This window comes from Podarcis gaigeae, assembly GCF_964106915.1.
Source record: "Podarcis gaigeae genome assembly, chromosome: 5".
Classification (NCBI taxonomy): domain Eukaryota; kingdom Metazoa; phylum Chordata; class Lepidosauria; order Squamata; family Lacertidae; genus Podarcis; species Podarcis gaigeae.
Window position 1 is genome coordinate 27200876 of NC_139681.1, and position 27911 is coordinate 27228786.

Sequence of the window (27911 nt, forward strand, 5' to 3'; positions counted from 1 at the left end):
TATAATGTCACCTAGTAGTCATCTTTTAAATATCAGCTTCACTTCACTTGATCTTCTCCAGTCTTCATTTTTCTTAAATTGAAGTCATTTTTCATCATATAAATGTCAGCAGATAGCTCTTGCACATCTTCCTCCCACTGTTCTCCCAAGATATATATAGAGCAAAGGAGTGTGTCAAACCAGCTTGCCACGTCATAGCGGTTGGTAATAGGTTTGGTAACCAGCCATATTCCAGATAGTACATAACCTCGCAGAACCAGATCTTTCCCCCCTTTTTTTCTGACTTACATTTTAGGAAAACATTCTAGAAAATGAGGGAAAGTGCCAATTATCTCCACTCCCTTTGACCTATGTCAAGTGCATAAATTCATTCACTGTGTTGTCTGTATTTGCAGATCTGGAATTTTAAAGACGGGTTTGCATAGATTCAAGAGCCCCAAAAGTTTCACTGCTCCAAGTGTATACTTCCCCAAGTGACTGTTGGTGTGGCTTGTTTGTGTGTGCTTACAGGGGGTAACTGTTAACTACTGTTGCCCCTAAACTGCTCATGATGTAAAACTCCAGAGTGACAATTGTGTCTCTTGCCCCTGCAACTATTTAGTTCCATTCTATTCTCCTCACCTCCCAAATGGTATTGAAGCAGAAATAGAGTCTGCCTTGCTAGAGCTCAGAGACAAAGAATCTGGCCTTGCAAATGAGATTGGACTACGCTTAACTTCTTTAGGCTGCCGACCTGGGAGTAAGTCTCATTGAACTCACCGGGACCTGAGTAGATATGCCTAGGATTGTGCTGCAAATCTGGCAGAAGCCTATCCTGATCAGGCTTGTCTTATCTCCTTCTTGTTTCCTTTCCTTCTGTCATCGATTCATGAATCCTTCTCATTTCTCATCCTCTTTTTCACTACCAAAACACAAAAAACCTGTCCACAAATTCTTGCATGTTTCTGCAAAAAAAGGGTAACATTTCCTGCCTAGGAGTACTGTAGTCTGCTCCCCACCCCCACCCCCTGTCACTCCCCATCCTCATCTTGACCACAAAGGAAAAGTGGAGCGTTACCACTTACAGTTTGAACCTCCAGATCTTTTAAGGAGCTCCTTGCAGCTTCAAAGTCAAGAGGAGCTTCTTACAGACCTTTACAGAAGAACTGTTCAGAATTATGTCCTGCTTGCTTCTGCAATCCTATGTGAAACTCAATTTAGGCTGTGATCATAAGTCTGCTCTCGGACATGCTACATCTGTCTATACTATGGTTGCACTAGTCTGTCATCACGCTGTTTTTGTTGGTTGTTTCCCAAGATTCTAAAGGCAGGGGTGGGAAAAGGAAAAGGGGTCCGGAAGGAAAAGGGAGAGGACTCATGTCTATGGTAAATAACTTGAGACGTTTAAGGGAAGGCCTTGGTGTGGGGCAAGAAGCAACTCTGTGTGTGCAGCAGTTTTAGTTCTCTGCTTCCAGTGGGGAAGAGAAAGGAGGAACTAGGGAAGGAGTGTGCTCACTGGAAGGACAGATCGTGAAGCTGAGGCTCCAATACTTTGGCCACCTCATGAGAAGAGAGGACTCCCTGGAAAAGACCCTGATGTTGGGAAAAATGGAGGGCACAAGGAGAAGGGGACGACAGAGGATGAGATGATTGGATAGTGTTTGTGAAGCTACCAGCATGAGTTTGACCAAACTACGGGAGGCAGTGGAAGACAGGAGTGCCTGGCGTGCTCTGGTCCATGGGGTCACGAAGAGTCGGACATGCTGTTTTTGTTGGTTGGACTAAACAACTAAACAACAACAACAAGGAAGGAGCATGTGGAATTGGGTGGGAGTAAATTTGACATTTGGAGGAATGAGGGGAATAGGGGAGATGGGAATGAAGTGTTTGTGAGGGAAAGAATTTTGGGGCTCTGGCAAAGAGGGAATTAAGTTGGAGAGGAGGAAAAATTGAGGAAGGAGCAAATGGAAATTGATGGTGTTGAAGGAGGCATTTGCTGTGCTACAGAAGACTAGGGAGAGGGGCATTGGGAGAAATGAAGGGGAATATATCAGTGTCCCACTTGGAAGCTTAATGGAGTAGAAAGAGGGGTTGATTTGTGGAGAGTGGGAGGGGTAGCAAGCAGGAAACAGAGACAGCCTAGTACAGTGGTACCTCAGGTTACAAACGCTTTGAGTTACAAACACTTTGGGTTACAAACTCCGCTAACCTGGAAGTAGTATCTCGAGTTGAGAACTTTGCCCCAGGATGAGAGCAGAAATCGCACGGTGGCGAGAGGCCCCACTAGCGAAAGCGTGCCTCAGGTTAAGAATGGTTTCAGGTTAAGAATGGACCTCTGAAACAAATTAAGTTCGTAACCTGAGGTACCACCACATTTATATATTTATATTTAGTAAAATGGCTTAACTTAACTCTTCAATGTATTTATTTAAACCGGGGGTTGCTAACCTGTGACCCTCCAGATGTTGTCAGCCCCAGAGAGCATGGTCAATGGTCAGGAGCTGTGGTCAAGCGATATCTGGAGGTCCACAGCTTCTCCACCCTGACTTAAACAATTTCCAAGCTGCTTCTCAGGATCATCCGTCCTCCCAAAGCTGCTAAAAAAGCAAGCAATTCAGTAAAACAACATTGTTAACGAGACAGTTAAAATCTGTGCAACATTTAACTAATTAAATATAAGAAAAAGCAGCAAACAGTAAACCGTATAAGCATCACAGGCAACCTCCTCAGCCACTGCACAGGGCATTAGCTTACAGTGGTGCTTCAGGTTACACACTCCGTTAACCCAGAAATAGTGCTTCAGGTTAAGAACTTTGCTTCAGGATAAGAACAGAAATCGGGCTCCGGCGGCACGGTGGCAGTGGGAGGCCCCATTAGCTAAAGTGGTGCTTCAGGTTAGGAACAGTTTCAGGTTAAGAACGGACCTCCGGAACGAATTAAGTACTTAACCCGAGGTACCACTGTACAGTAATTGAAATCAGATTAGATGAGAAAAATATTTAGGACTCATGTAAAACAAAAGAAGAATGGAATTAAAAGAATCATGAGAACTGTAGTCCTCTGAGTGGGCCAGGGCTCCTGGTTGAGAATTATGGGCACAAAAATACAGTTTCCACGGTTTCTTCAAGGAAGCCATGACAGTTAAACTAGTTCAAATTCAGTTTGCTCTGGCTGTCTACATGTGCCCTAGTTTGGAAGCAAGTTTCTTTCGAAGTCAACAAGACTTGCTTCCAAATAAATCGGAGTGAGTTTCCTGCAAGGTTGTCCTTGATATTCTTCAGTCAAGTTTCCTCTTCAGTACATTTCTTTATATGCCACAAGAAAAAGAGAATATGTGAAAGCCAGGATTCTTAAAGGCAGTTCAGCCAAGTTTATGTTTTTGTGAAGCAGAGGAAATATTATATCAAAGGGAAGAACTCAGACCTCTAAATCTTGAGGGACACAAGTCTCCGTGGCAAACTGAGCAGCAATGTGTTATTTATGGAGCAGACTTGCTGCTTTTGAAAAAAGTTGAGAAACATGATTTATGTGGGTAAGAGTTTGCCAGGCATGAAGAACTTGGAACCATCTGACAACAAATATGCTGTGTGCATCTTGGAGAATATCTGCAGTGCAGATTTTGAGGTAGTCTTCATCTTGTACTGCTTACAAAGCATTTGCCTTTCACCTCACCCATTTCTTCCTCTGCTTTTGTGGCCAGTATACTTTTTTCTTCCTTCCTTTGGGTCCAGATGTCCCAGGATGCTTAGTCTCTTGGGTATTTAAAACCTTGATGATTGTAAGAATTTTTTTATCTTGATCTGTTATATGATACTCATTGAAATTTAAAATACCTATGAATGAATAGATCTACCATGCATCCAGAGTCGGTCTAACACTTTGCAGGTAGGTGTAGCAGTAATAAAGAGGTGGGTTGCCCTGCTGCCAAAGGACAGCGTTTGCTGGTGGTACAAGGAAAAGGCTCAGGACTCTCTGTGTTGGCGCCAATGATTGCAGGTTGCAAGTACAAATCCTTTATATCCTTTTGCCGCTCTCATTTTTGTCAATTTCCAAAGTTTGATACTTGGCACTTACGGAGCAAGAGCCAGATTTTTAGAGCCAGGTAAGTTGATGCAGGAGCTTGAAATGGAAGCTGAAATGCAGGTGGACTTCACATTTGGATTTTTAGCAGCTGAACTGACATGGCTTCATGTGAAGTAATCCTAGTTGGTGAAATTTCTAGGAATTTTGTTAGAGATTCCTCAGGCCCCTCTCGCAGCAGAACTCCAGCTCCCAGGATTCTCTGTGGAGAGGGACTGACTAAGCCAGTCTAAGTATCTGGTTTGCTTCTATCTCTCTATAAAGCAGTGCTTTATAGAGCACTGATTTATACTGCTTTAAACACTTTATGTGCTTTAAACACTGACCTGTGAGCGCGCCAGTTGGAGAACAGCCTTTACCAAAGGTGTCAAGGGCTTTGAAGACACTAGAACTCAGGAAGCAAGGGAGAAATGTGCTAAGAGGAAGACATGCTTGGCAAATCCATACCGTGATCAACTCCTGCCCGGAAACCAATGTCCCCATTGTGGAAGGACGTGTGGATCCAGAATTGGCCTCCACAGTCACCTACAGACTCATCGTTAAAACTGTGTTTATGGAAGACAATCTTACTTGGCTACGAGTGATTGCCAAAGAAGAAGAAGAAGAAAGCTTGTCAAACTCTTTCCCAGGAACCCAGTAATCCCTCATGAGTTTATCAGCAGGCCATTCAAGCGAGCCAATCAGCAATGGCGAACAAGCTTACCAGATACTACTGATCTTTCCTGTAAAGCAGACATGGAGGAGAGAGTGTGTGCGCAGGCACACTCTGGTGTGTAGACTCAGTGTCAAGCAAGCAAGGTGTGACATTATTTGCATATTTAACCCTGCTATGCTTGCTTGCTTCCCATTGTGAATAAGAGGATTAGAGAAGACAGGGTTCTGATCACAACCATGGCAGCAGGTCCCAATCATCCCACATCGCCATCCTAGTCTCGGTTGTCTCTGCGCCCCACTGGCTATTTACTTATTTATATTAAAAGCAAGCATTGCCAGGGCTAAAGTAATAAATAGAATCCCGTCTATTTTGGCCCTCAGTTCACACGGGCGAGGCTCAGTAGGCCTGGCCAGTGCCCTGACTGTACCATAGAACCCAGAATAACAGCAGTATATAGGCAAGACTTTGCCAAACTTGTGCCCTTCCTATGTTTAGGATGCTGACTGGGGCTGATGGAAGATGTACTTTAAAACATCAGGAAGGAACCAACTTGGTGAAGGCTGGTAAAGGCATTCCTTGGCAGATTCACATGGGTTCCCTAACAAGCAAATAGATGTGGGAATAAGGGTTCTTGTAGGTAGGAAATTTGAAAATCGCTCTTCTGTTTGAGTCCCAGATTAAATCACTTCTGGTTTACAGTTTTTTACTTTTCCGGATAATAGCTACAACTTATTATCATTCTTCTTGAATGGGATATCTTTCTCCCAGTCGGTGTGGCCTGCAGCCCGGCTGTTCTATTCCCTTAACCCCCACAGAGTGCTTCTTTGAAAGTGCTATGAATTTTCATGGCTGGAGAAGCTAATGGGAAGCCAGAGACAATCGGTATTGGCATTTAAAAAACTCTGCAGGTCCATTAGTCACTCCTGCCCTTTCAAGCAGAAAGCCATCTAGAGAATGACCTTGTCCAACCGTGAAATTCCACTGTTATGCAAGAAGAATGATCTATTCTAGCTTGGGGGTGGGGGTGGGGTAGATGTTTTGGCAGTGGTTGCATTTCCAGGCCATTGTATCTGTTGAAAGTTCACCTCTGGTGGAGGTGGTGATCAAGGTGGCACTTAAGCAACACTTAATAAGTCCAAAGCCAATCACTGGCCCCTAAAGAGAGCTAAAAGATTTGGGAAGAAACCCCAAGGGAGGTTATCTTTCTCTGGGCTGGGCTATTCAAGACGGAGGGGGGGGAGGGCCTGAATGTTTCCATACATAAAACAAGCAAAAAAAAATGCTTCCTCCCTTCTCTCCCCCCCCCCCCTGCAAATAGCATATTGAGGAAGAGGTTAGCCTAGAACCTTCTCCCTAGTATGGTAGTTTTATGGGGCAGGGAACTTTCTGGATATTTGGTTCCCAACTGTAGCTTGAAATACCACCCACTAACCATTCACCACTTGGGGTACTGGGATTCCTTTTTTTGTTCTAAGGGTGAGATTTATCCCTCCCATCTTTTCCAAGTTCTCTAGCCACAGTAAAACCATGGAAGTGTATTCCCATTCAACGTGGAGAACTGGTAACTGCTTCCCGTTAAAATAATCTAGAAAAGAATCTTGCTGTTGATATGCAATATACATCAGCATACTTACATTTCATTTGTTTGAGCAAATCCTAGATTGATCAGCGAATGCCTATAGCTGCAACGGTATTGTTTCTGAAAAATTTAATATGCTTTGGGGTGCAATCCGTAGGACTTTAAATATTCACACTGTTAGAGCTCTTATATCCATCTTGAGTGATATTACGTCAGGGGGTTTTCCTGCCTTGCTTGCTCCCAAACTGCAATGTCCTCTTATAGGTATTTTCTTGCAGGTATTTGTGCCTTGAGAAATAAGGGCGTGCTTGGAAAACCCATTTTGGCAGTCACAATTCTGCACAGGCACTCTGTGAAAACAGAGTGGCATCGGTAGCAGATGCCCTGCTGTTTTTCAAGGAGCTGAAATTCAATGGCCATGTTGACTGGAAAAATAATTTCCACCCCTTAGGCAGAGTAACTGATTTAATAGCACCCCTTTCTGATATAGGCTGACGTATGGTCACATGCATATCCACATAGGTACAGGAATGTGAAGGTCACACTCATGATTCAGAATGTCACATTGCTTGTTGGCGCTCTCCACAGGACATGCCCTCATCACGAGACTTTCAAAATTGGGTTGGTGGAGCAGAAGTCCTATGACATTGTCCTCCATCTTTGTTCAGAATCGTAGGACTTTGCATCTCTTAATATGTCTACACATTACAGCTTTAAACCAGTTTGAAACTCATCCTATGCCACCCAATGATTCGTAGTTTGACAGGCAGATCTCAACACCATTACAGAATGGTAGTTCTGCAAATTGTTTTGAGGAAGTCCTGGCATTTAAACTAGTTTTAAAACGGTTTATATTTATAGTGTGGATGTTCTCTCGTGTGCATTTCACTCCAGTGCTCAATGCTCCCTGTTTGTGTGGAGTAAGCTAAACCTGATGTACTAATTTACTATATGTAGGTAGGCGTGTGTTTATAAGATTCCCCACTTGCAGTTTAAAGTGATGCAGTGACCAATTCTAATATTTCAGCCTGTGATTCTGCATAGTGTGTAAATAAGTTTTTTCTTCTTGAGACTTGAACATGACACTTCTGCTAATTCAACCTAAAATGGCTGTCTCTTGTGGCTGATTCACATTGAATATATTGTACATGGTATAAGGCTCCCCAAGTCACTTTTGGAGGTGCTTGCTATATTTGCTATATTTGCCCACCCTAAAAAACAAAACAAGGCTGAAGAAAATTAAGAAAGCACAAATGACCTTTCAGGCATGTTTTGCTCTTTTAGTTCAATTCTATTTTCTTCCCAGTATTGTTACCTCTGACAAAGCTTTGAATATCTGACAGAAATGTATTGCCTTCTTTTCCCTATGCGCTGTGTATTGATGGTAATGAAACGATAAAGAGAATAATAAAGTACGTGGAAAACACTTTGTTTGCTGAGATTTTGCTTCAGCTGCAGTTGTGATGATCACAACTGCTTTAGAATTGATTAGACAATTTAACTTGAAATTTAGCTCTGGCTATGGCAGAAGAGAGAGAAGCCTGTGAACAGGAGCATAAAACATTAATCTTTTGGTGGCCCCTTTGATCTTAGTAGAGCTGGCAGCTTCTTTTGACTTTTTAAGGGTATAATCTTGCACTCAAATGTGCGAACAATGTTTGTTCTTTGGCATTTCATAAAATGGCGAAAGGTAAACGGTTTGGCTCGGAGAGAGCAAGGCTTTCTGGAGAGCAGAAAAGCTTCCATACAGTGGCGTAGCGTGGGGGGTGCAGGGGGGGGCGGCCGCACCGGGTGCAACATCTGGGGGTTAGAGTTAGGGGGCGCAAATCCACGGGTTAGGGGGCGCAAATTACTTGCCTTGCCCCGGGTGCTGACAACCCACACTACGCCACTGCTTCCATAAGATTGAGTTGTTCGCTGCATTAGAGCTAGGATGGGGAATCTGTGGACAAAGGACCACATTTGGCCCATGCTCTAATTTAAGGTGGCATTTGGCATCAGTGGATGCTGAAGGATTCCCACTTTTGCTCTCCGATCCACCCCTCTGGGAATCTCTTCTGCTTATAGTAGTGTGTTGTACACAAGAGGTGGAGAAGAGATGCTATGACACAGAGAGAAAGAGCAATGCAGTCCTGCAATAAATGCTGCACATTCCCCCCCCCCACCTACAACACACACACTTTTGGCTCTGGTTCAGCTAACTGTTAGTTGGACCCCTGACTGAGTATTCTTGTGGTTCAGAGGCTCTTCAAAGGAAGAAGACTCCCCACTCCTAGCCTTAAGAGTTCACTTCCTCCTGGTGCTGGATTTGGGGCCGACCCCGAAGCACGTTTCTGAGGCTTGAATCCTACTTTGTGCAACACTTCTTAGCCACAGATAATCTGTGTTTTGTGTGGGCGACCTGCAGAAGGGGAAGGGGAAACACTCGTTTCCAAATATACTGAGTTGAGGTGGGTGCATGTCAGAAATCATGGTTCGCTGCAGTTTCCTGACACAGGTCACTGTGTTTCCCCTTCATCCTTCACTGTATTCCCCTGCAAAACACTGGTGTGGTAAACATGGCTGCCATATAAATCACAAATCCACTTTGAGGTGGAAAGCTTGAAACAAGATGATCTTAACCATTTCATATTTGTCTGAAATTATGAATGCTTGGAAATTTCCAAATATCTCCTATGGGTTCATAATCTTCAAATGTACCAGTTTTAAAGCAAGAACACCACTTGAGTAAGGACTTTCCCACATTATAAATTATTGTTGCAATTAGTCCTTCATTGCTTTCCCCTGTGCCTGGGCTTTCCCCCAATGTTGTCTCTGCAGGCTTTCTGTATTTGGAGTGTGGGTAGCCTTGTTGATGCTATTTTCTCCAAAAGCAAACTTTAATCAAGCAGCTTGTAGTTTTCCTTCATCAGCTTGGCCCATCTCATAGCCTCAGGGTTTCAGAACGGGGTTCACTTGTTTCCTTTTGTCTGGAGGGCTCTGATTCCTGCTTGGTTGAGGACCTGTTGAGTATGGATGACTACATTCTCTTGATGTGCTAAAAGGAGATGGCTGGCAAGACAGCAAGCCCTGCAGCCTATCGTTACAACCACTGTATCCTCTATGGCAAGTGGCACAGATCCTCCGGCAGACAACCGGATAAGTCTGAGAGCAAAAGAACTTGATTGCTTTGCCTTGGTTGATTAGACCAAGATATATCAGGCTTTTGTTTTCAGCAGTGGTCATTCAGATGCCTCCAGGCATTAGCAAGCAAGACATACAAATTATGGCCCTTCCCCTCTTAGTTGCACTTGGCACCTGATATTCTGAGGCTCTCCAACACCAGTTAACGTGCTGCCCATTAATGGTTCTGCCTCCTTGATATTTCCTAGGCTGACTGCTTCCATGATACTGCACAAGAAAAAATTTTAACATCGTGAGAATCTGAACTTTTCTTTTCTGGTCACAGCTGGCAATAGCCAAGCATCAGACTCAAAAAAGAATTGGGGACCCTCAAGTATCACCTTGAAAATAGAAACCCATTGGGGAGTGTTTGGTGCTTTTTTGCTTTTTTTAGGGTTTGGTCTGCTACTCAGGAGGGTCCCAGTTTTCTGACTAGCCAGGAGGGCTTTTCTCTTCCTTGGGCAGCCAGCATAAATGTTGCTGAAACAGAAGGGGTGGTGGTGAATGATCTGCAGGGGGTGACCATTAGCCTCCACCTTTCTGATTTCATCCCTGAAGCTGTTTATTCCCTGCCCTATGGGAACTAATGGCTCTCCTTCTATGTATCCCATATGTTCAGCTTCAAAACTCACAGGAACCAAAATAGCTTCACAAGTATTCAAATGGGGAACCTTTCACCAGATCCATGTTTGGATAGCAAGACTCTGCACAAAAGGTCTAATATTTGTGAAGCATATCAAGTGGTGAAAACCATCAATCGCTTTGGTGGGTTTCATAAGATGCTGGGAGAAAGCCCCTGACAAAGAACCTTGTGAAATGTATTTGACAAATCAATTTGCTGTTGCAGTTTGCAGAGGGACCTTTCTGGAAAACCGAGGAAAATTACGATAGCTAAGAAATTGCATTTTGCAGACCCTGACAAGATTCTGTAAGCATCCATGGTAGGATATTTCATCATTTTAATGAGGCATTAGAGAAAATGCAGTTTTTAACTATGTCATTGATAGTGAATTAATTTGTTTTTAAAGTGCTCTAATGTAATACATTCAAACTTGGGAGATGTCAGAATAAGATCTGCTTTTCTGCACCGTTCGTACTGCATAGAAATTATTCAAAGTTGCTGAGAAATGGAAGGGAACGGGGATTGTTCGGTCTGGTAAGCTAAAATGCTAAGTGTTGACAGAATGTTATCCATAGTACTACACTGAATTTCTTCTGATGAGAAAAGGTATCTTCATTGGTCCCACCACCAAGGTTTAGATGGTTGTTTTGTGGTATTAAGATTTGGCCACAAACCTCTGTGTTCCAGCTGTTGCTGCTCTTTTATCACCCACAATTCCCTCTGTAAGCCAGAGGAAGCCTGGGAAGCAAGTGCCTAGGGGCCATTGGGTTGATGGCTCAAGCCATCTTTCAGTTCCATAAACTGGCACAGCCCCTGATGAAACAGAATCATAGAATCATAGAATCATAGAGTTGGAAGAGACCACAAGGGCCATCGAGTCCAACCCCCTGCCAAGCAGGAAACACCATCAGAGCACTCCTGACATATGGTTGTCAAGCCTCTGCTTAAAGACCTCCAAAGAAGGAGACTCCAGCACACTCCTTGGCAGCAATTTCCACTGTCGAACAGCTCTTACTGTCAGGAAGTTCTTCCTAATGTTTAGGTGGAATCTTCTTTCTTGTAGTTTGGAACCATTGCTCCGTGTCCGCTTCTCTGGAGCAGCAGAAAACAACCTTTCTCCCTCCTCTATGTGACATCCTTTTATATATTTGAACATGGCTATCATATCACCCCTTAACCTCCTCTTCTCCAGGCTAAACATGCCCAGCTCCCTTAGCCATTCCTCATAAGGCATCGTTACCAGGCCTTTGACCATTTTGGTTGCCCTCCTCTGGACACGTTCCAGTTTGTCAGTGTCCTTCTTGAACTGTGGTGCCCAGAACTGGACACAGTACTCCAGGTGAGGTCTGACCAGAGCAGAATACAGTGGCACTATTACTTCCCTTGATCTAGATCCTATACTCCTATTGATGCAGCCCAGAATTGCATTGGCTTTTTTAGCTGCCGCGTCACACTGTTGGTTCATGTCAAGTTTGTGGTCAACCAAGACTCCTAGATCCTTTTCACATGTACTGCTCTCAAGCCAGGTGTCACCCATCTTGTATTTGTGCCTCTCATTTTTTTTGCCCAAGTGCAATACTTTACATTTCTCCCTGTTAAAATTCATCTTGTTTGTTTTGTAGCAACGCCTACAGAGTAAGCTGCCTCAACAGTTCTGAAAAAGTTGCCTTGTCCACACAAAAAAGTGTCATTGCAACGCCTTTTGCCACCAGATCACCAGAGGCAACATCGGAAATCCAACCAATACAGTGCTTAGCAGGCTTTAAAAAGAGATTAGATAAATTCATGGAGGATGGGCCAATGAACTGCTAACAAATTTGTCATCTATGATAGCAAATCCAAGATCTGAGACAACATACCTCTATTTCTGGGGGCAAACAGCAAGGAGCATGGCATACTTCTCAGAAGTACCTGATTGGCTACCTGAAGACTGAAAGGGAATTTTTATTTTAGTTTTTCATTTTTTTAAAGTGAAAAAGTGAGAGTAGAAGTTCAGCTCTATAACGTGTCCTTTTGAAAAGGTTGTTTTTTCACCCTATTTTGCAATTAAAATAATTTTGCTTGCCTTTGAGTGTTTGTTCTGGAAGAAAGGCAGTAATGAAGAGTGGGAGTGTGCTAGTTCATGTTGTGCTAACATAGCTTTCGACAACTGTGACTCTTTTTTAGTCACTGCTCATATGGATAATAAGTTAATTATACAATTAGCCATTTGTGAATCAGACATGTGCTGGGGACGTTGGTGGGGAGAAAAGAGCAACAATTGTTCACAGCTTTCATCACTATTGTTGGCTCAGACGTACACTTGACACATTAAAAATCTGTAGGCCTGAGGTAAATGTCCTATTCCCCACCTGGCATCCTTGCGCATGACCAAAGGAGCTATTTATTTTTACTATGTTTAAAATTAGCGCAACATTTAAACAGTTTCCTCTGTAGAGTGTTGGCGGTATTTTTCCCTTAAGCACTTTCCTAGAAACTGGCACTCCTGAGTATAGGAGGAAAAGAACCTCCCATGCCAAACTTCACAGAATTTGGCCTGGAAATTATTATTATTATTACTACTACTATTATTACTTGTTTTATTATTATTTATTACATTTATACACTGCCTTTCATCCAAAGATCACACGGCAGTTTGCATCATGAAAATACAAAGTGAAAACACAAAATACATAACAGAGTGGCAATAAATCAATGCTCATCCCACAAACACATTTAAAAGGCCGTAGGTTGTTTAATTAGCCAAAGGCCTGGGAAAAGAGGAATGTATTCACCTGGTGCCTAAAAATATGTAATAAAGGCACCAGGAAAGCCTCCCTGGGGAGACCATTCCAGAAACAGGGAGACACTACAGAAAAGGCCCGGTCTTGCGTTGCCGCCCTCCGGACCTTGTGTGGAGGAGGCACAAAAAGACGGGACTCGGATGATGACCGCAGGGTTCAGGGCAGTTCATATGGGGAAAGGTGGTCCTTGAGGAATTGTAGACTTGGGCAAATTGAGCAAACCTGTAGCACGCCCCAGGATGTTAAGAAGTGCTACAATCTCTGTGCCAGCCTGCAGCTCTCACCAAGCAAGAAAACAACAGGGAGACTAAACAAGGAAGCTTCTTGGCAATCAGGCAGAGCAGTTGACTTGGGGCTGCCCAGGTTGCCTATAAAACCTTTCTGTTTAGGCTTGCCCCCTAAGCAGGTACAACAGAATTTACCCTCAGGTTACCAGCCCACACTGCTGCTGTTAAGGGCTCTCGGATAGAGGTTGCCATCATAATACTTCACATATGTGGCACCTCTACACCCCATTTTAAAGAGAGCTGCTTTTGGCATGATTGCCTATCAAAGTCTGGCCCAAGAGGTTAGTAGGGATTTATAATTGATTGATAAGAGTATGTCCTGGCTGCAAGTGATCTGTCTGGCCCATGGGCATCCCCTCTCACTGTCCTCCACCCCATATTAAGCCACCGCTGTCCAAAAATGCTGAGTTTACAAATCAATATGTAACTGAGGAAATGCACTTGTGAACATTGGTCAACAAACTTTTAGCAGCCTACCTGTCTACATATGCCTATAGTTGTGGGCTGGTAGCCTGAAGGTAAATTCTGTTGAACTAAGGTGCAAAGTGCATCGTAGTACAGTGGTACCTCAGGTCTTACCCCATTCTTAACCTGAAACTGTTCTTAACCTGAGGTACCACTTTAGCTAATGGGGCCTCCCACTGCCGCCACTGCCGCTGCGTGATTTCTGTTCTCATCCTGAAGCAAAGTTCTTAACCAGAGGTACTATTTCTGGGTTAGCGGAGTCTGTAACCTGAAGCATCTGTAACCTGAAGCGTTTGTAACCTGAGGTACCACTGTATATGCAATTGAAAGGGCTGAGGGAAACTTAAGCGTGAAAATGAAACCCAGAGATGTATGTGTTTGAATGTCCATGTCAAGTGGGTAGTTTTTAGTAAAAGGATATACAAATGTCCCTCAAACCTTTTCTGCATGCAGTTTTGATGGGTTCAGAATTCAACCCTAAGATCAGTTTTAGCTCAGCTCAAAAAAGTCAAATTCAGTGTTAAGAAAAAGAATTCAAAATAAAGCAACAAAACTACCATTATACTTGTGCAGGCAATTAAGCAAATATTTTCCTTTAATAGAGGATGATCTCCAATATAATTTTTTATGTTTTTATTGTATGCACACGTATCTGTGTGTGTGTGTGTGTGTGTGTGTGTAACTGCTTTTATTTTTATTGCTGGTGGTATACAAATATTTTTTTATAAATAAATACATTATGAGGGTGTCCATTCTTGCAGTCCTCACATTGGGAATGTTGTGTGAAATGCTGATAGCCCATCTGCTGATGGTTTTTGGCTGTAATTGGGTACTATATTTTAATCTTTTTGGACCATTGTGTATTTGCTGGATTTTGTTGATATTTCATATTTATTAATATTTTATTTTATTTCTGCTGCACCTCGGTACTGTTTTTAATACACTGGGCCTTGGTGTTCATTATTGATTACATCCATTGATATTTTATTTCATGTACATTAATATTTCATTTTATTGTAAGGCTCCTTGAGGGTATTTTTTACCTTAACTTGTAAAAAAGAAATAATAAAGAAAGAAAGGTTAGTCCAGAGCTCAAAGAAGAAGAAGAATGTGGCTTAGATTTTCAGCTCCCCGGCTTGAATCACCTTTCTTGTGAATTAAAGGCTTATAAGGTAGTAGCTTTTTACTTCAGGAAAAAAGATGAATAGCAGGGAATATAAAAGGCTCTTGCACATTTCTGAATGGTGCAGAGGGAGTGAAAAGGCAGAAATTACTCTCTCATACAGAGACTCAGAGGTCACCTGAAGAAACACACAATGTGGAGGCAGTTTGAATGTTCGGCAGCAAGTGAACAAGCTATTGTGTGATCAAGTGTTGTACTTGCCTGCCTGAACCAGAAATCGGTATGTCAATGGCAGCTATTAATTACAGGTGCTTAAGGTGTTAAACGGCGTTTCCATGTGCTGCTCTGGTTCACCAGAAGTGGCTTAGTCATGCTGGCCATATGACCCGGAAACTGTACGCTGGCTCCCTCGGCCAGTAAAGCGAGATGAGCGCTGCAACCCCAGAGTCGGCCACGACTGGACCTAATGGTCAGGGGGCCCTTTACCTTTAAGGTGTTTGCTGGCAGTAGCAGGGCACTATGTCTGAATCCACAAGTGAGATCCAGCATAACATCAGCATGAGACATTTTGAGGGCTGGTTTAGTGCAAGTGGTCGTGCAAGAGGTAGCGTACAAGTTTAACTGTTGGAGAGTAGAACAGTAGAAGTTGCACTAGGGTTTCCGGCTACGTCATGAGTCAGTGGTGGTCCCTCCTAGCTGCCCTCCGTGGACAGCAAGGAGGTTCAGGCAGGGGAAAGCCAGGATTTATGAGGCAAGAATCCTGGCAATGCTCCCCAGTGGGGTCTAGGGAGTTCACTGCATCCCACTGTGCCACACAAGCCCGTGTCTTCCAACTTGAAAGGCAGAGCGGGTGCAACCTGGGAGTGTCTCCCTGCCATGGATGACCCTCCATCTCTGGCATGATTTGTGGTGTGTTCCTCCATAATTTGGACAATTGGCATTAATCAAGAGGTGCTCCTGGACCGACACATGTGCAACATCTTTCGCAAGCCACCCACTGAAGTACACTACGCTAAAAATGGGGTTCCCACAAGTGGGGTGGCTGTTAAACCTCTGGGCTGCCACAGTTGAAATCTGCCAGTGTTTTTTATGGGGGGGGGTGTATAATTTCCAGAACTTTAAGAAAGGCAACATAAAACAAATATTCAAGGGTGCCTGTCCTGTAGGGAAGCTGGGTGTGTTAGGCCTGGGTGATACATCAATATATCGCCCAAAAGCGGTATGAGGGCAGAGTGGGATGGTGGTTTCACACGGTGATATATCGCCGATGAAACGGCCACCGCTCCTGAGTCCCTCTGCTAGTGACTTCCTCCGGCGAGTGTTGCTAGCAGAGGGACTCAGGAGCGGTGGCAGTTCCATCAGCGATATATCGCTGAGTGAAACTGCCATCCCACTCTGCCCTCATACTGCGCGGAGGGAGAAAAAAAGCTAAATCAGCAAGGTGCCAATACAACTTGTTCCTCCCTCTTTATCTTTAAACTGCTTGGCTAAGGAGTGTGAGGTTGCCACTCCCTTCAGCCAAGCAGTTAAAGGACCCCCCCAATCTGGCACTGGCTCCCACGCAAGCAGGGGGAGCACCGGGGATGATTCTGTGAGCCACTCAAACAAGCTACATTGTCCCAGCCCACTAGGTGCTGGGGTGAAAGCGCTTCAGCTCCCGCAGAGAGAGCTATGGCAATTTCACTCAGGGCCTCATAGGCTGAGGCCAACGCAGCTTGTTTTTTCAACATCACGGTATATCGCCACACCCCAATGTTTGGCTGGTGATATACCACAATGTTGAAAAGCTGATATTTCCCAGCTTGTGTCTCTGTGTGTTGTATTTTATTTTATTTTATTTTTGGTTCTGCTGGAGTGCACCAGAGCAGAAAGAAAAATAAAGACGTGTGTTTTTTTAAGGCCCACATTTTACCCGAAAATGTTGCTTAGAAGAATAAGAATCTTGTCTTCTAAGGAAGCTGGGTCGTCATATTTTTTCCTCTCCTTGTATGCAAAATACATTATCAACATTCCAAAATTATTCACTCTGGTCAGAAGACAATCATGTTGGAATCTAATGCATAATGAGGTGGAACTGGAAGAATTTGCTCATGCCAACCAAAGTTGTATACCTCTTGATTGCAATATGCAGAGGGACAAACAATGGAGAATGTTTATATCTGCCATGCTCTGTGAGCTTCCAAGGCTGATCTAACCAACACAGTTCTTGCATTCTTAGCATGAAGTAAGAGCAATGGGGCGCCATCACTGGCCAGGATCCCTCCCCTTTGTGTTTATGGTAGGGGTGGGAAACCAAATGTTCCTTTGTACAGACAAACATGCTTGGGGGGAGGGGAGGGCAAGGATAGGGTACTTGGGGCTCCATGTCTCATCAACTCCAGTCAGCAAGGCCTATGTTCAGCGATAGCTGTAACTGAAGTCCAGCTACATCTGGAGAGCCACACCATTGATGATAAGAAGCCAGCCCACTGAGGGGATGAAATGATGAGCAACCAGGGAACTGAACACAATGCAGTGCCTAGAAAGCCTTGATTTGTCTCCTCCCCACCTTGCTCCTCCTCTCGCTTATTAGCCTCAATGCCTGACGGAGGCAGTCCCTTCCTGGGCATGTCCAGTGACCCAGTGCACGTGTCATTTTAGAGATAAAAGTGACTAGCCCTCATCACTCTGTGATCCAGTTTAAAGGTAGAATCACACAACTGATGACTTAGAAGGGACGCTGAGGTCATCTTGACCAACCCCCTGCAATGCAAGAATATGGGGTTGTCCCATAAGGGGATTGAACCTGCATCCTTGGCATTATCAGCACCACGCTCTAACCAACTGAGCTATCCTGACTCCTGCTTTCCACATGTTCTCTCATCTCTTTTGAATTTGTGTGGTCCCAGTCTTTGGAAATGTGATGCAGAAGCGAGAGCCTTTTCCGGGGCCTAGGACATGCATCCCACAAACAGATGCATGACCGCTGCATTTTACTACCCACCTCACTGCCATGACTGTTGGGTCCAAGTGTTGGGCTTGTTACAGTCGCCGGCATTTTCTGCTGGAGTTGCTGTAAAATGCCGAAACGTGTCCCAGCAACTAAGAGAAGCTCTTTGGTTATTTACAAATAAATGAAGGAAGCCAGCTGCAGTCGTTGAGTCAGCCTTTTTCATTGAAAAACTCTGAATCATCCTGTCCGGAGCCGGAACACCTCTTGCTTGGTTTGCATAACATGGTTTGTCATCTCTTTCTGAGGCAATTTTTTTCTCTCTTTTGGAGGGGCGATGCTGCGCAATATGCAGGCATGCAAGGTGGTGTGGCTCCTCCTCACTGCCTCCCCTTGCTTGGTAAGAACCACACCTGTTGCATCTGTTAACAGCATAGCTGTCAAGCGTCCCTTATTTGGCGGGACAGTCCCTTATCCCAGCGCCATGTCCCGCTGCTGTCCCTTATTGATGAGGCTTCGTTTGGCTGCTGCCTGGGCTTTCTGCCTTTGGCTCAGAGGGGCTCAGAAGTTGAACATACCTGTGCCCGGAAAATCCCTTATTTTGACTGCTGATGCCATATTTTCGAGGCTGCTGGTCCCTTATTTTCAAATTTGTAAGTTGACAGCTATGGTTAACAGCACAAGCTCCTGCATCCACTCAAGGAGAAACTAGGAGACTTGGACATTAAATTGTGGAATGAGAGCCACGGCCATTTGGCTGGTGTCCGGAGTCTGCATTCAGCAGGAGCTTTCCATCAATTGCAAATGTTTTGGCTCGGCTTTCTCCTTGCCCCTTTGCTTTATCTCTTTCTCCTCACATTCTTGGTTTCCCGGTGTGGTGTCTTTTTCACCCCCCCCCCTTTCCCCCATTCTCTTCCTTTTCCCCTTCTGCAGTGTCATTTTGCACCTCCCCACCATCTCATGCAGTATGAAGCTGATAAACATCACATAGCCCTGCCTGCGTTCGCACTTGCTGGTGGCACCACTGCAGGAAAGAGCTGCTATGCGGGAGAGAAGGCCTAATTTTAGTACAGACACTTCTCCCTTGGCATTGGGATGTCAGTGGGCACTCGGCTCCTCCCTCTCCTGCGCGAACTGCAGAAATCTGACAGGGTGCTCTTTGGAAATGCAGTGCAACTGTAAATACACCCAGAACGGTGACCCAAGGTGACAGGAGGAGAAGGATTGCTAGGCACACATTTGTAGAAGCCCAGAATCGGGTTTTTCTTATTTAAAAAGATGGCATGTTGTGTTTGGCACTAAGGAGGGGGGGTGGGAGGAAATTGCATTAACAAGAGATGGATAGTGCAGTAATTTGCATACTGATAGGCTGGTTGATCCAAGGCACTTTGCTGTCCTAGGGAGCAGAGCCAAAACAAACACCCAAAAACAAACCTGCCACTGAAATTATGTGTGCTGAGGTGCAGCATACAAAAACTTCCCTCGTACAAGAAATAAAAGTGAGGCAAATTCCAAGTGTTGGTGGTGGTTCGGGGCTTCAGTTTTTGAGAGAAGGGTGGCGAGTTTCAGAGTCCTCCCATTCTGATTTCACACACACACACACACACAGACTTTTAATTTCTGCTTTTATGCCAGAAAAGCACTTAAAGTGTCTTTCAATCAGAACACCTTGCCTTTTGCTGTTGAAATCCTCTCCCAGGTCGCCAATTGCTGGGCTCCCAACTCCCATCAGCCCAAACAGCCAGTGTTTAGACCTGATGGGAGCTGAAGCCCTTCAGTGCCTGAGGGGGCAGGTCCCCCCACCCATGATATAGCAGTTGCTACTCTGCCACCCAGGCTTCATCAACAGCTGCTCAAATCCAAGCCATGGGAACTTCCTGAAGTGGTAGAGCATGTGCTTCACACATAGGAGTCCCCAGGTCCAGGCCATAGCATTTCCTTGCATGCATTTAATTTGTACAGTTTCAACTTCAAGGTTGAAATCACATTAGTTAAATGTGCAACTGTACTGTACATAGGAGATTAGTAAAGGTAAAGGGCCCCCTGACCATTAGGTCCAGTCGTGGACGGCTCTGGGGTTGCGGCGCTCATCTCACTTTATTGGCCAAGGGAGCCAGTGTACAGCTTCTGGGTCATGTGGCCAGCATGACTAAGCCACTTCTGGTGAACCAGAGCAGCGCACAGAAACGCCGTTTACCTTCCCGCCAAAGCGGTACTTATTTATCTACTTGCGCTTTGATGTGCTTTCAAACTGCTAGGTTGGCAGGAGCAGGGGACCAAGCAACGGGAGCTCACCCTGTCACTGGGATTCGAACCGCCAACCTTCTGATCGGCAAGCCCTAGGCTCTGTGGTTTAACCCACAGCGCCACCTGCGTCACATAAGAGATTAGACACCTTTAAAAGGCAATTAGACAAAGCAGGTTTTGAAACCAAAAGGCCTTTTCTGTTCTGTTCAAAGGTACACTGCCTCTGCACCTGGAGGTTCTACTTGGTAATTAGCTGACAGATAGCATTCATCCTCCAGGTTCATAGGCCATTTGTCTCTGACTAAGTTGAAGGAGATGAACAAACAACAGAGAAGCGCCATTGTCATCAAGCCCTCCCTGCGGGCTCCCTGATGCATTTGGTTACTATTGTGGGAAGCGGGATGCTGAACCAAATGCAAGTGCTTAGTTCTTGTATAGAAGCCAAATACAGTGGTACCTCGGGTTAAGTACTTAATTCGTTCTGGAGGTCCGTTCTTAACCTGAAACTGTTCTTAACCTGAAGCACCACTTTAGCTAATTGGGCCTCCTGCTGCCGTCGCGCCACCGGAGCACGATTTTTGTTCTCATTCTGAAGCAAAGTTCTTAACCCGAGGTACTATTTCTGGGTTAGCAGAGTCTATAACTTGAAGCGTATGTAACCCAAGGTACCACTGTAAATAAATCTCCAAAACATATTGTACCATTTGCACAGAGCATGCCACAACCTCTGACTGGGCTATGCAATAAAAGTGATGTTACTGTTTATTGCTGCTGATTATAAATGCCAGCAAACATTTCCATTCCTGCATTAAGGCCTTCTTAGCACCCATGTCTAAAATGTGCATTGAAGCTTAATTAAAGTGTGTGTGTGTGTGTGTGTGTGTGTGTGTGTGTGTGTAAGTAAGTAAGTAAAATATTCCAGTGGACTGAAATAGTGGCTGGCATTAGCTATTAAATTAGCAAAGCAATCATTTCTGGAACAGCAACAATTCTCTCTGACATTAATTACTTCATATGTCTCTCAGGATAGTAAAAAGAAAAGAAAAAACTCACATTAGCTCAGCCTGACTTTCCTGTGAACCGGACTGCAGTCTTAACTAATGCTGATGAGCATTGAGTCACGTGGATTAATCCCATTTGTGTTTGCGGGCAGGCCCTGCTTATGCGTGTGCTGTTGGACATCCCATCATCCCTGACCCCTTGGCCATGATGGCAACTGGGAGTCCAACAAGGTTTGGAGGGCCACAGGTTCCCCAGTCCAGTTATAGGCTCTGCATCTATGCAGCACCTATGCACTATCTCTTGTGTACCATTGCCAGGTGGCTGGTACTGGTACAAAAGAGTAAAATGTTGTTCTGTCAGGTAATCACTCAGCTTTTCTTCCCTCCTGCAGCAGAATAGATTATAGCACAGGCTTCCTCAACCTCAGCCCTCCAGATGTTTTGAGACTACGTTTCCCATCATCCCTGACCACTGGTCCTGCTAGCTATGGATCATGGGAGTTGTAGGCCAAAAACATCTGGAGGGCTGAGGTTGAGGAGGCCTGCTGTAGCAGTTAAGGCCTCAGGTGGCAACTGCGTCATTTATTTGTCTCCTCAGATCAAGATGTTCAGTTTTTATTTAATGTATTGTTTAAATCATATCAACAACATCAAGTTACAGTTAAAGAAATAAGAAGCATTGTGTCCAGATTTGCCCATGCAACAGAAACCCCTCCTTGCATGGACCCCAGAATCGAGCAATCTCTATTCTTCTACCTTAGAGTATGGCATGTATGAACCAGGCCTTGAGATCCAAAAATTTACAAATTCTCACCTTCCCATTTCTGCTCTGCCTGTGTGACATGACAGGCTCTGGCTTGGCTCCACCCCCTGGTCTCGCCCAGCATTTTGGCATCTTAAAACAGACACATACACACACACCCTAATTGTGCACCATTAATGAAGAAAACAATTCTCTCTCGTTTTCCAGGAAAATTAGAAGGGCCAGTCTCAGTGACAGAGATTCTTTATTCTCTCTTCCCTCCTGTACAGGGAACAAATCGCAAGACAGTGGAATTGCAGAGATGGAGGAGCTTCCTGTTCCACACAACATCAAAATCAGCAACATCACCTGTGATTCCTTCAAGATTTCGTGGGACATGGATTCCAAGTCTAAGGAACGCATCACTCACTACTTCATTGATCTAAATAAGAAAGAGAACAAGAATTCCAACAAATTTAAGCATAAGGTATGTTTTTGTTTTTGTCAAACAGAAGGTAGAGCAGCAGAATGTGCTTCGAGTAACTGCAAAGTTCTACATGCTTTTCAGGTCACTGAAATGCTTTTTGATTGTGACACTTGAAAGGGAGGAGGTGGTGATCTTAATCTCTTAAGTGGTGAATTTGCCAAATAAAAGGCTTCCATTGAGTCCATGTTTTAACTCCAGTTGAGTGGGGGTTTTTCAGTCCTAATGGTGAGATCTACCCCCACGAAATTGATGGATAATTTCTGTTCCCATCAGCGAAACATCATTTTCCCCACCCACCCTCACTGCCCAGATTTCTTTCTCCTCAAACAAGGTGGAGAATTTTAAGAGGTCATTTGCATACAGCCCTCATTTCAAACATAAACCTGGTTCACACCAACCTTTCTCCTTGTGATTCCAAACATATGAGAGATCATATGGAGAAGAAGTAGGGAAAACAGTATACACATGTGAACCAACTTAAGTCGTGATGTGATCCTTGTGGTGTTTCTTTAAACTCTATTGTTCAAGTATTTTGACCAAGATGTGTGGCCTACTTACTCCAGAAGGCATGGCTGAGGGGGGAAACCTGCAAAAAGCAGCAGCTTAAAAGACACTTCACACCAGGTTGTTGTTTGTTTGTGTACGTATTGAATTGCCAGGTACATCAACTTGGTTATTGATTTTTGCCTGGACATCAGTTCTTTTCATCAGTTGTGTCCTTTTCATCAGTTCTACACCACATTATGCTTTGGGGGGGGGGCAAAAGGTGTCAATTAAAAAGAAAAGCAGTTAAATACTAGAATGACAATAGTTCACCCTGTGAGTTACTTTTGAGGAAATGAAAAGGCATTGCAACAGAAATAATCATTTAGGTCTCGCAGAAGAAATAAAACATTTCTGGGTGAGTAGCACTGGGGGGTGGGGGGCAAAAGAAATCAATGTTTGGTGCTACGGGGCTAATAGGATCGGATCAATGGTTATTATAAAACAATGTAGCTGATCTACCCTAAGGCTACTAAGACTGTGTCCAAACATATGCTCTGAAAATTATTGGCCCTGTTCTAGTAGTTTGGGGTTTGACCACAACGCATGAGCAAACTGGAGCCCCACAAACCTCTGGGTCATGGTGACTTCCTTAAACCAGGTGCCTTATATGTATTGACATCATACCCACACCATGCATTTAAAGCACATCCAGTGCACATTTTGAACCATATGACACCCCCCGAAAATGTTGGGAACTGTAGTTTAAGGGTACTGGGAATTGTAGCCCTGTGAGAGGGAAATGACAGGTCCCAGGATTCTTTGTGGGAAGTCATGTCTGTTGGCTTTGCTTTAAATTTATGGTATGGATCTCCTCTTTCCCACCTCTCCATAGGCTTGAGGATAGTTGCGGCATTTTAAAATCATGAAGACAAATTTAAACACAAAACATGACAGGGTCGTGCTGAAGTACCAGTCGTGCAGAAAATATTAACCAGGCACACTGATTCTGTAGCGCACAATGCCTGCAAAACTCTCTCCAAAAGCCTTCTGAAACTCCTAGTAACTGGCGAGGCTGAAGGCCCTATAGGCACATTCAAGTATGCCTGTTTGGGAAAACGTATTAGCTTATATGCCCATTGCCCCATGGATCAGAAGGATGATTTCAAACACATCAATATTATGGTATCTTTTTGAGGTTTGCCCCCTGCAGAGAAATTTAATCAAATGCAAAAGTGGAAGGAAATGAAAAGGAGAGTTATAACACTTCGGGATAAAATGTTGTGCCCTGACAATTAGAAAACCTGGCAGGAATCTGAGGGGCAGGTTAAAAAATAACATTGGGGTGTATTGGAAAACATAGAGGGTGAAGGGCAGTAGCAGAAGAAAGGACCATAGAAGACATTAAGAGGCAAGGAGAACAAGAGAGAGAGATGAATGGGAAGCTAAATACTTCAGCTGACAAACTTATCCCATAGGAAAGCGGAGGTTAAAATAGCAGCAACTATTGGTACCGCTGGCAATTATAACAGATTGAACTGATTTTCTTTTTTTAAAAAAAAGACTTCAGAAGATCCCTGCCTGGACTAGAAGATAAGGAGCTAGAAGATCCTTAATTAATAGGCTTGATGGGCTTAGCAGAATTTGCATGAAGGAAAAGTTTGGGTACAAAGTTATAATGTCTACAATACATTTTAATATAATATCTATAAGTATGTAGCAGATTATTCAAGTTAAATGTAACCTAACAGATGCAACAGGCAAGCCACCAAGACCTCCATAGAACAACTGCTTGTGCTGCCTGCCAGTTGAGGGGTGGGCAGGTACCTGACAAATGAGCTGTGATCAGCTTGGTGTGTCACAACAAGTAGTGTAAACCTATAAACATCCTTCTAGTGGACTATTTCTGGGTTAGCGGAGTCTGTAACCTGAAGCGTATGTAACTTGAAGCGTATGTAACCCGAGGTACCACTGTACACAAACCAAAACATAGCCATCCTTTGGAAATTTCACATTTCTGAATTTTGCAGTGTGGTTCACCTGTAATGTATACAAAAAAGCATATACTAAAGTATGCATAAAAAGGTACATCATTAGGGGAAGTTGCTTTGCAAAATAATGCATGTTAGGCAAACTTACATGCCAAGAAGTACATATTTAGGAGAAATTTAGAGGCAATTTTTCATGAGGACTTTCTTTCAAAACAAAATGTATAAAAATGGGGGGGGGGGTTGCAGCTCACAAAACTTTGAACACTTCAGACATTACAAATATTTAATTACCTAATAGATAGTTCATTACCAACTAGGTTCTACTCAAAATAAATTCTGCATAATGACAAAGGGAAAATATAAAAATCAGAAATGTAGAGAGAAGTGTAAGGTGAATAAAAAGAAAATGTTTTGCCAAGAAGATGCCACAAGACCCCAGGGAACAAATACTACCTGTGGAGATGGCAGCCAAGAATGATTAGCATTAGTAGAACCTAAGTTACACAATCAACTGTGAAGTAATTTTTCGAGAGAGAGAAAAGTCAAAGTCACATCGATTTTGCAATAAACAATATGGGGCAGAGTTACAAGGCATTTTGTGAACAGAATGACTTAAGAAGATGGTTTTGTGCAAAGTAATTTCAAAAACAAACCACCACGTAGAATTCTGGAGAGTTCAGTCCTTGCATAGGATGAACATACGCACAGGATAGTCTTGAATATAGCCAAGGCTTGATGATAGCCAGAAGCCTAATCTTTGATCATTATCGTGACTGTTGCCCAGCTACTGTAATCTCTTTGCTCTCTTTCTTAAAATCTGAAATTGCACTCCCCTGCACACTGTACTCTCCTTTCAAACAGGACCATTTCCCCCACACTTCAGTTGCGTACAAACTGAAGCCCTTTGCTGCACGTCACTGGGTGTTATTTATCTGCCTGGATAAAGAGACATAATAAATTGTTTGTATCGTTTGATATTCAGATAAAAAGAGAGTTCTATCTGTGCGCACTTGCACTGTGTTAGAATTATGGAGTGGAAAACTTCCTGTGTTTAGATGATAACAATATTTGGATTATTACAGAATGGAAAGGAGAATGCGGTTTCTTTGACGTTGGGTCTCTTGTGAAGATGCAACAGCATTTGAACCTCTTTTTGAAGTCTAAGCATAATTAAGCCGAGAGAGGAACTTGATAGGCATGCTGATATTCTTTCTATATGGGTTGAAGGTGCATCTTGCATAACTGTGTGAAATATGAGAGTGATGCTATTCATCAATAGCACATTCCATCTTTTTCTTCTTTTTTTGCTGAGCGTAATAGAGATCTTGGTGGAGTGAATGGAATCTGGTTTGAATCAAGATGTAATTAACAAATAACCTTTTGCTTTTGACGTGTTGCGTGAAGAACTTTCTATGCTCACTCATTCTCCAAAATGCCTGGAAATGGCTGCTGTTAAGTCCAGGCAGCACCTTAAGAGACACATTGCTTAGGCGATATTGGTACAGTACCCCGACTCAGCCTATCCTGGGTCTAGTTCTAGCTTAGCTTTGGTGCTGGATGGCTGTTGGTTCCCCTGCTCTACAAGAGTGTTTCCCAAACTTGGGTCTCCAGCTGTTTTTGGACTACAACTCCCATCATCCCTAGCTAGCAAGGGATGATGGGAATTGTAGTCCCCAAGTTCGGGAAACACTGTTCTACAATCACCCCAACTTATTTCTGCATGTTTCGCAGTTGTTAAAGGCACAGGAGCAGGCCCAGCTGGTGAATTTCTCAGCGGCATTGGTGACTTTCATCTCCCAGCATGCCATAGGTGTGGGCAGGCTCACATGGACCTTTTCCTTGCTTCGGCTTCTGGAGCCACCCTCTACATTTTTCACTTTGGCTATTATGTTGGTTCAGCAACTTGCCTCTCTTGTTTCTATGCAGTAACATGGAACTCTGTAGCTTCTGATTCTCTCTGCAAATCCTGCCCAATGGATAAAAAACCTTATGTACAGGCCCATTAATGGGTGGTGGCACTATACATAGAGGAGTGATGTATACCTGTCATCAAGCAATGTTGAATTGCTATATTTATTGTGAAAGCTGAGCTTGCGCTTGGGGGGGGGGGCTGGTCATTTCAGAGCTGTGGGGAAATGGTGTCATTTTTGCTGTGGGACCTAAATAGTTGCTCATTATTATTTTATTAAATTTATTGGCCGCTTTTTTACCAAAGTAACTCCAGGTGACTTACAAACTATAAACTGTACTAACGTACAGTTACATTAGTACAGTGGTACCTCCGGGTTAAGTACTTAATTCGTTCCGGAGGTCCGTTCTTAACCTGAAATTGTTCTTAACCTGAAGCACCATTTTAGCTAATGGGGCCTTCCGCTGCCGCATTGCCGCCGGAGCATGATTTCTGTTCTCATCCTGAAGCAAAGTTCTTAACCCGAGGTATTATTTCTGGGTTAGCGGAGTCTGTAACCTGAAGCGTATGTAACCTGAAGCGTATGCAACCCGAGGTACCACTGTACCGATGAGAAAACAAATGTCCTGAACATGCAAACAAATGGGAAGGGTGTACCAGTAGTTATTACACACAGACACAACATACTGAGTGACAACATTTTATTGGCATTGCAAGGGCTTCAGGCACTTGACTTGGGGTACAAAAATGGGTCCTTCCTATTGCAAATAGTTAACAGATCGTATGTGCCTATTACATGGTAAAACTGGCTCTGAACTGTACTTCAGACCGAGAGTGGGGTAAATCTCATGTTTTGAATATTCTCCTCAATATTTAGATAGATATAGCTTAAAAATCACCTCTTTGTATGTAGAAGACTAGCATGTTAGTGAGAAAGCTTGGCTAGAACCTGACTTGCTCACTTTCTATGTGCAGGAATTTCTTTTTGTGAGGGAATCCTCAAGCTTGATCCTCCTACTGCAGTCTAGGGAGTCTTACTGTTCATGTAGGCTGGAACTTATATTTTTGTTGTTGTGTGTTCCTCCTGAACTATATGGACCCAAGGCATCCTAACGCTCCATCTCATATTGCTACCCTTTCCTTGCTAACAAGTGCAGTTTGCTTTGCAAATCATTCCTTGTGCCCTTTATTTTTATTCCCTTGCTTTTACCTCTTTAGATTTCAGAACTGGTGTGCTTTGTTTTTCACGGCAAATTCGCAAAGCTTTCTCACTGAAGCTAATGTGCATAAATGAAAGGCTTGGGTCCGTTGGCCAAATCCTTAATTTTGCAGTTAGAGTTTTTAGTGCTTTGGGGGGTAAGGGATGCCAGGCACATAATGGTCAGAA

The 27911-nt window shown here is 43.7% G+C and overlaps 1 protein-coding gene across 3 annotated transcripts in view; it reads left to right on the forward strand.

Moving 5' to 3' along the window:
• PHYHIPL (phytanoyl-CoA 2-hydroxylase interacting protein like) overlaps positions 1 to 27911 on the forward strand; it is a 77483-nt gene that overhangs the window by 43370 nt on the left and 6202 nt on the right. For all 3 annotated transcript variants that reach the window (XM_083740496.1, XM_083740498.1, XM_083740497.1), the window contains one exon: positions 21945 to 22141. In XM_083740496.1, the coding sequence (XP_083596622.1) occupies positions 21945 to 22141 (197 nt within the window). The remainder of the gene's footprint in view (positions 1 to 21944; positions 22142 to 27911) is intronic.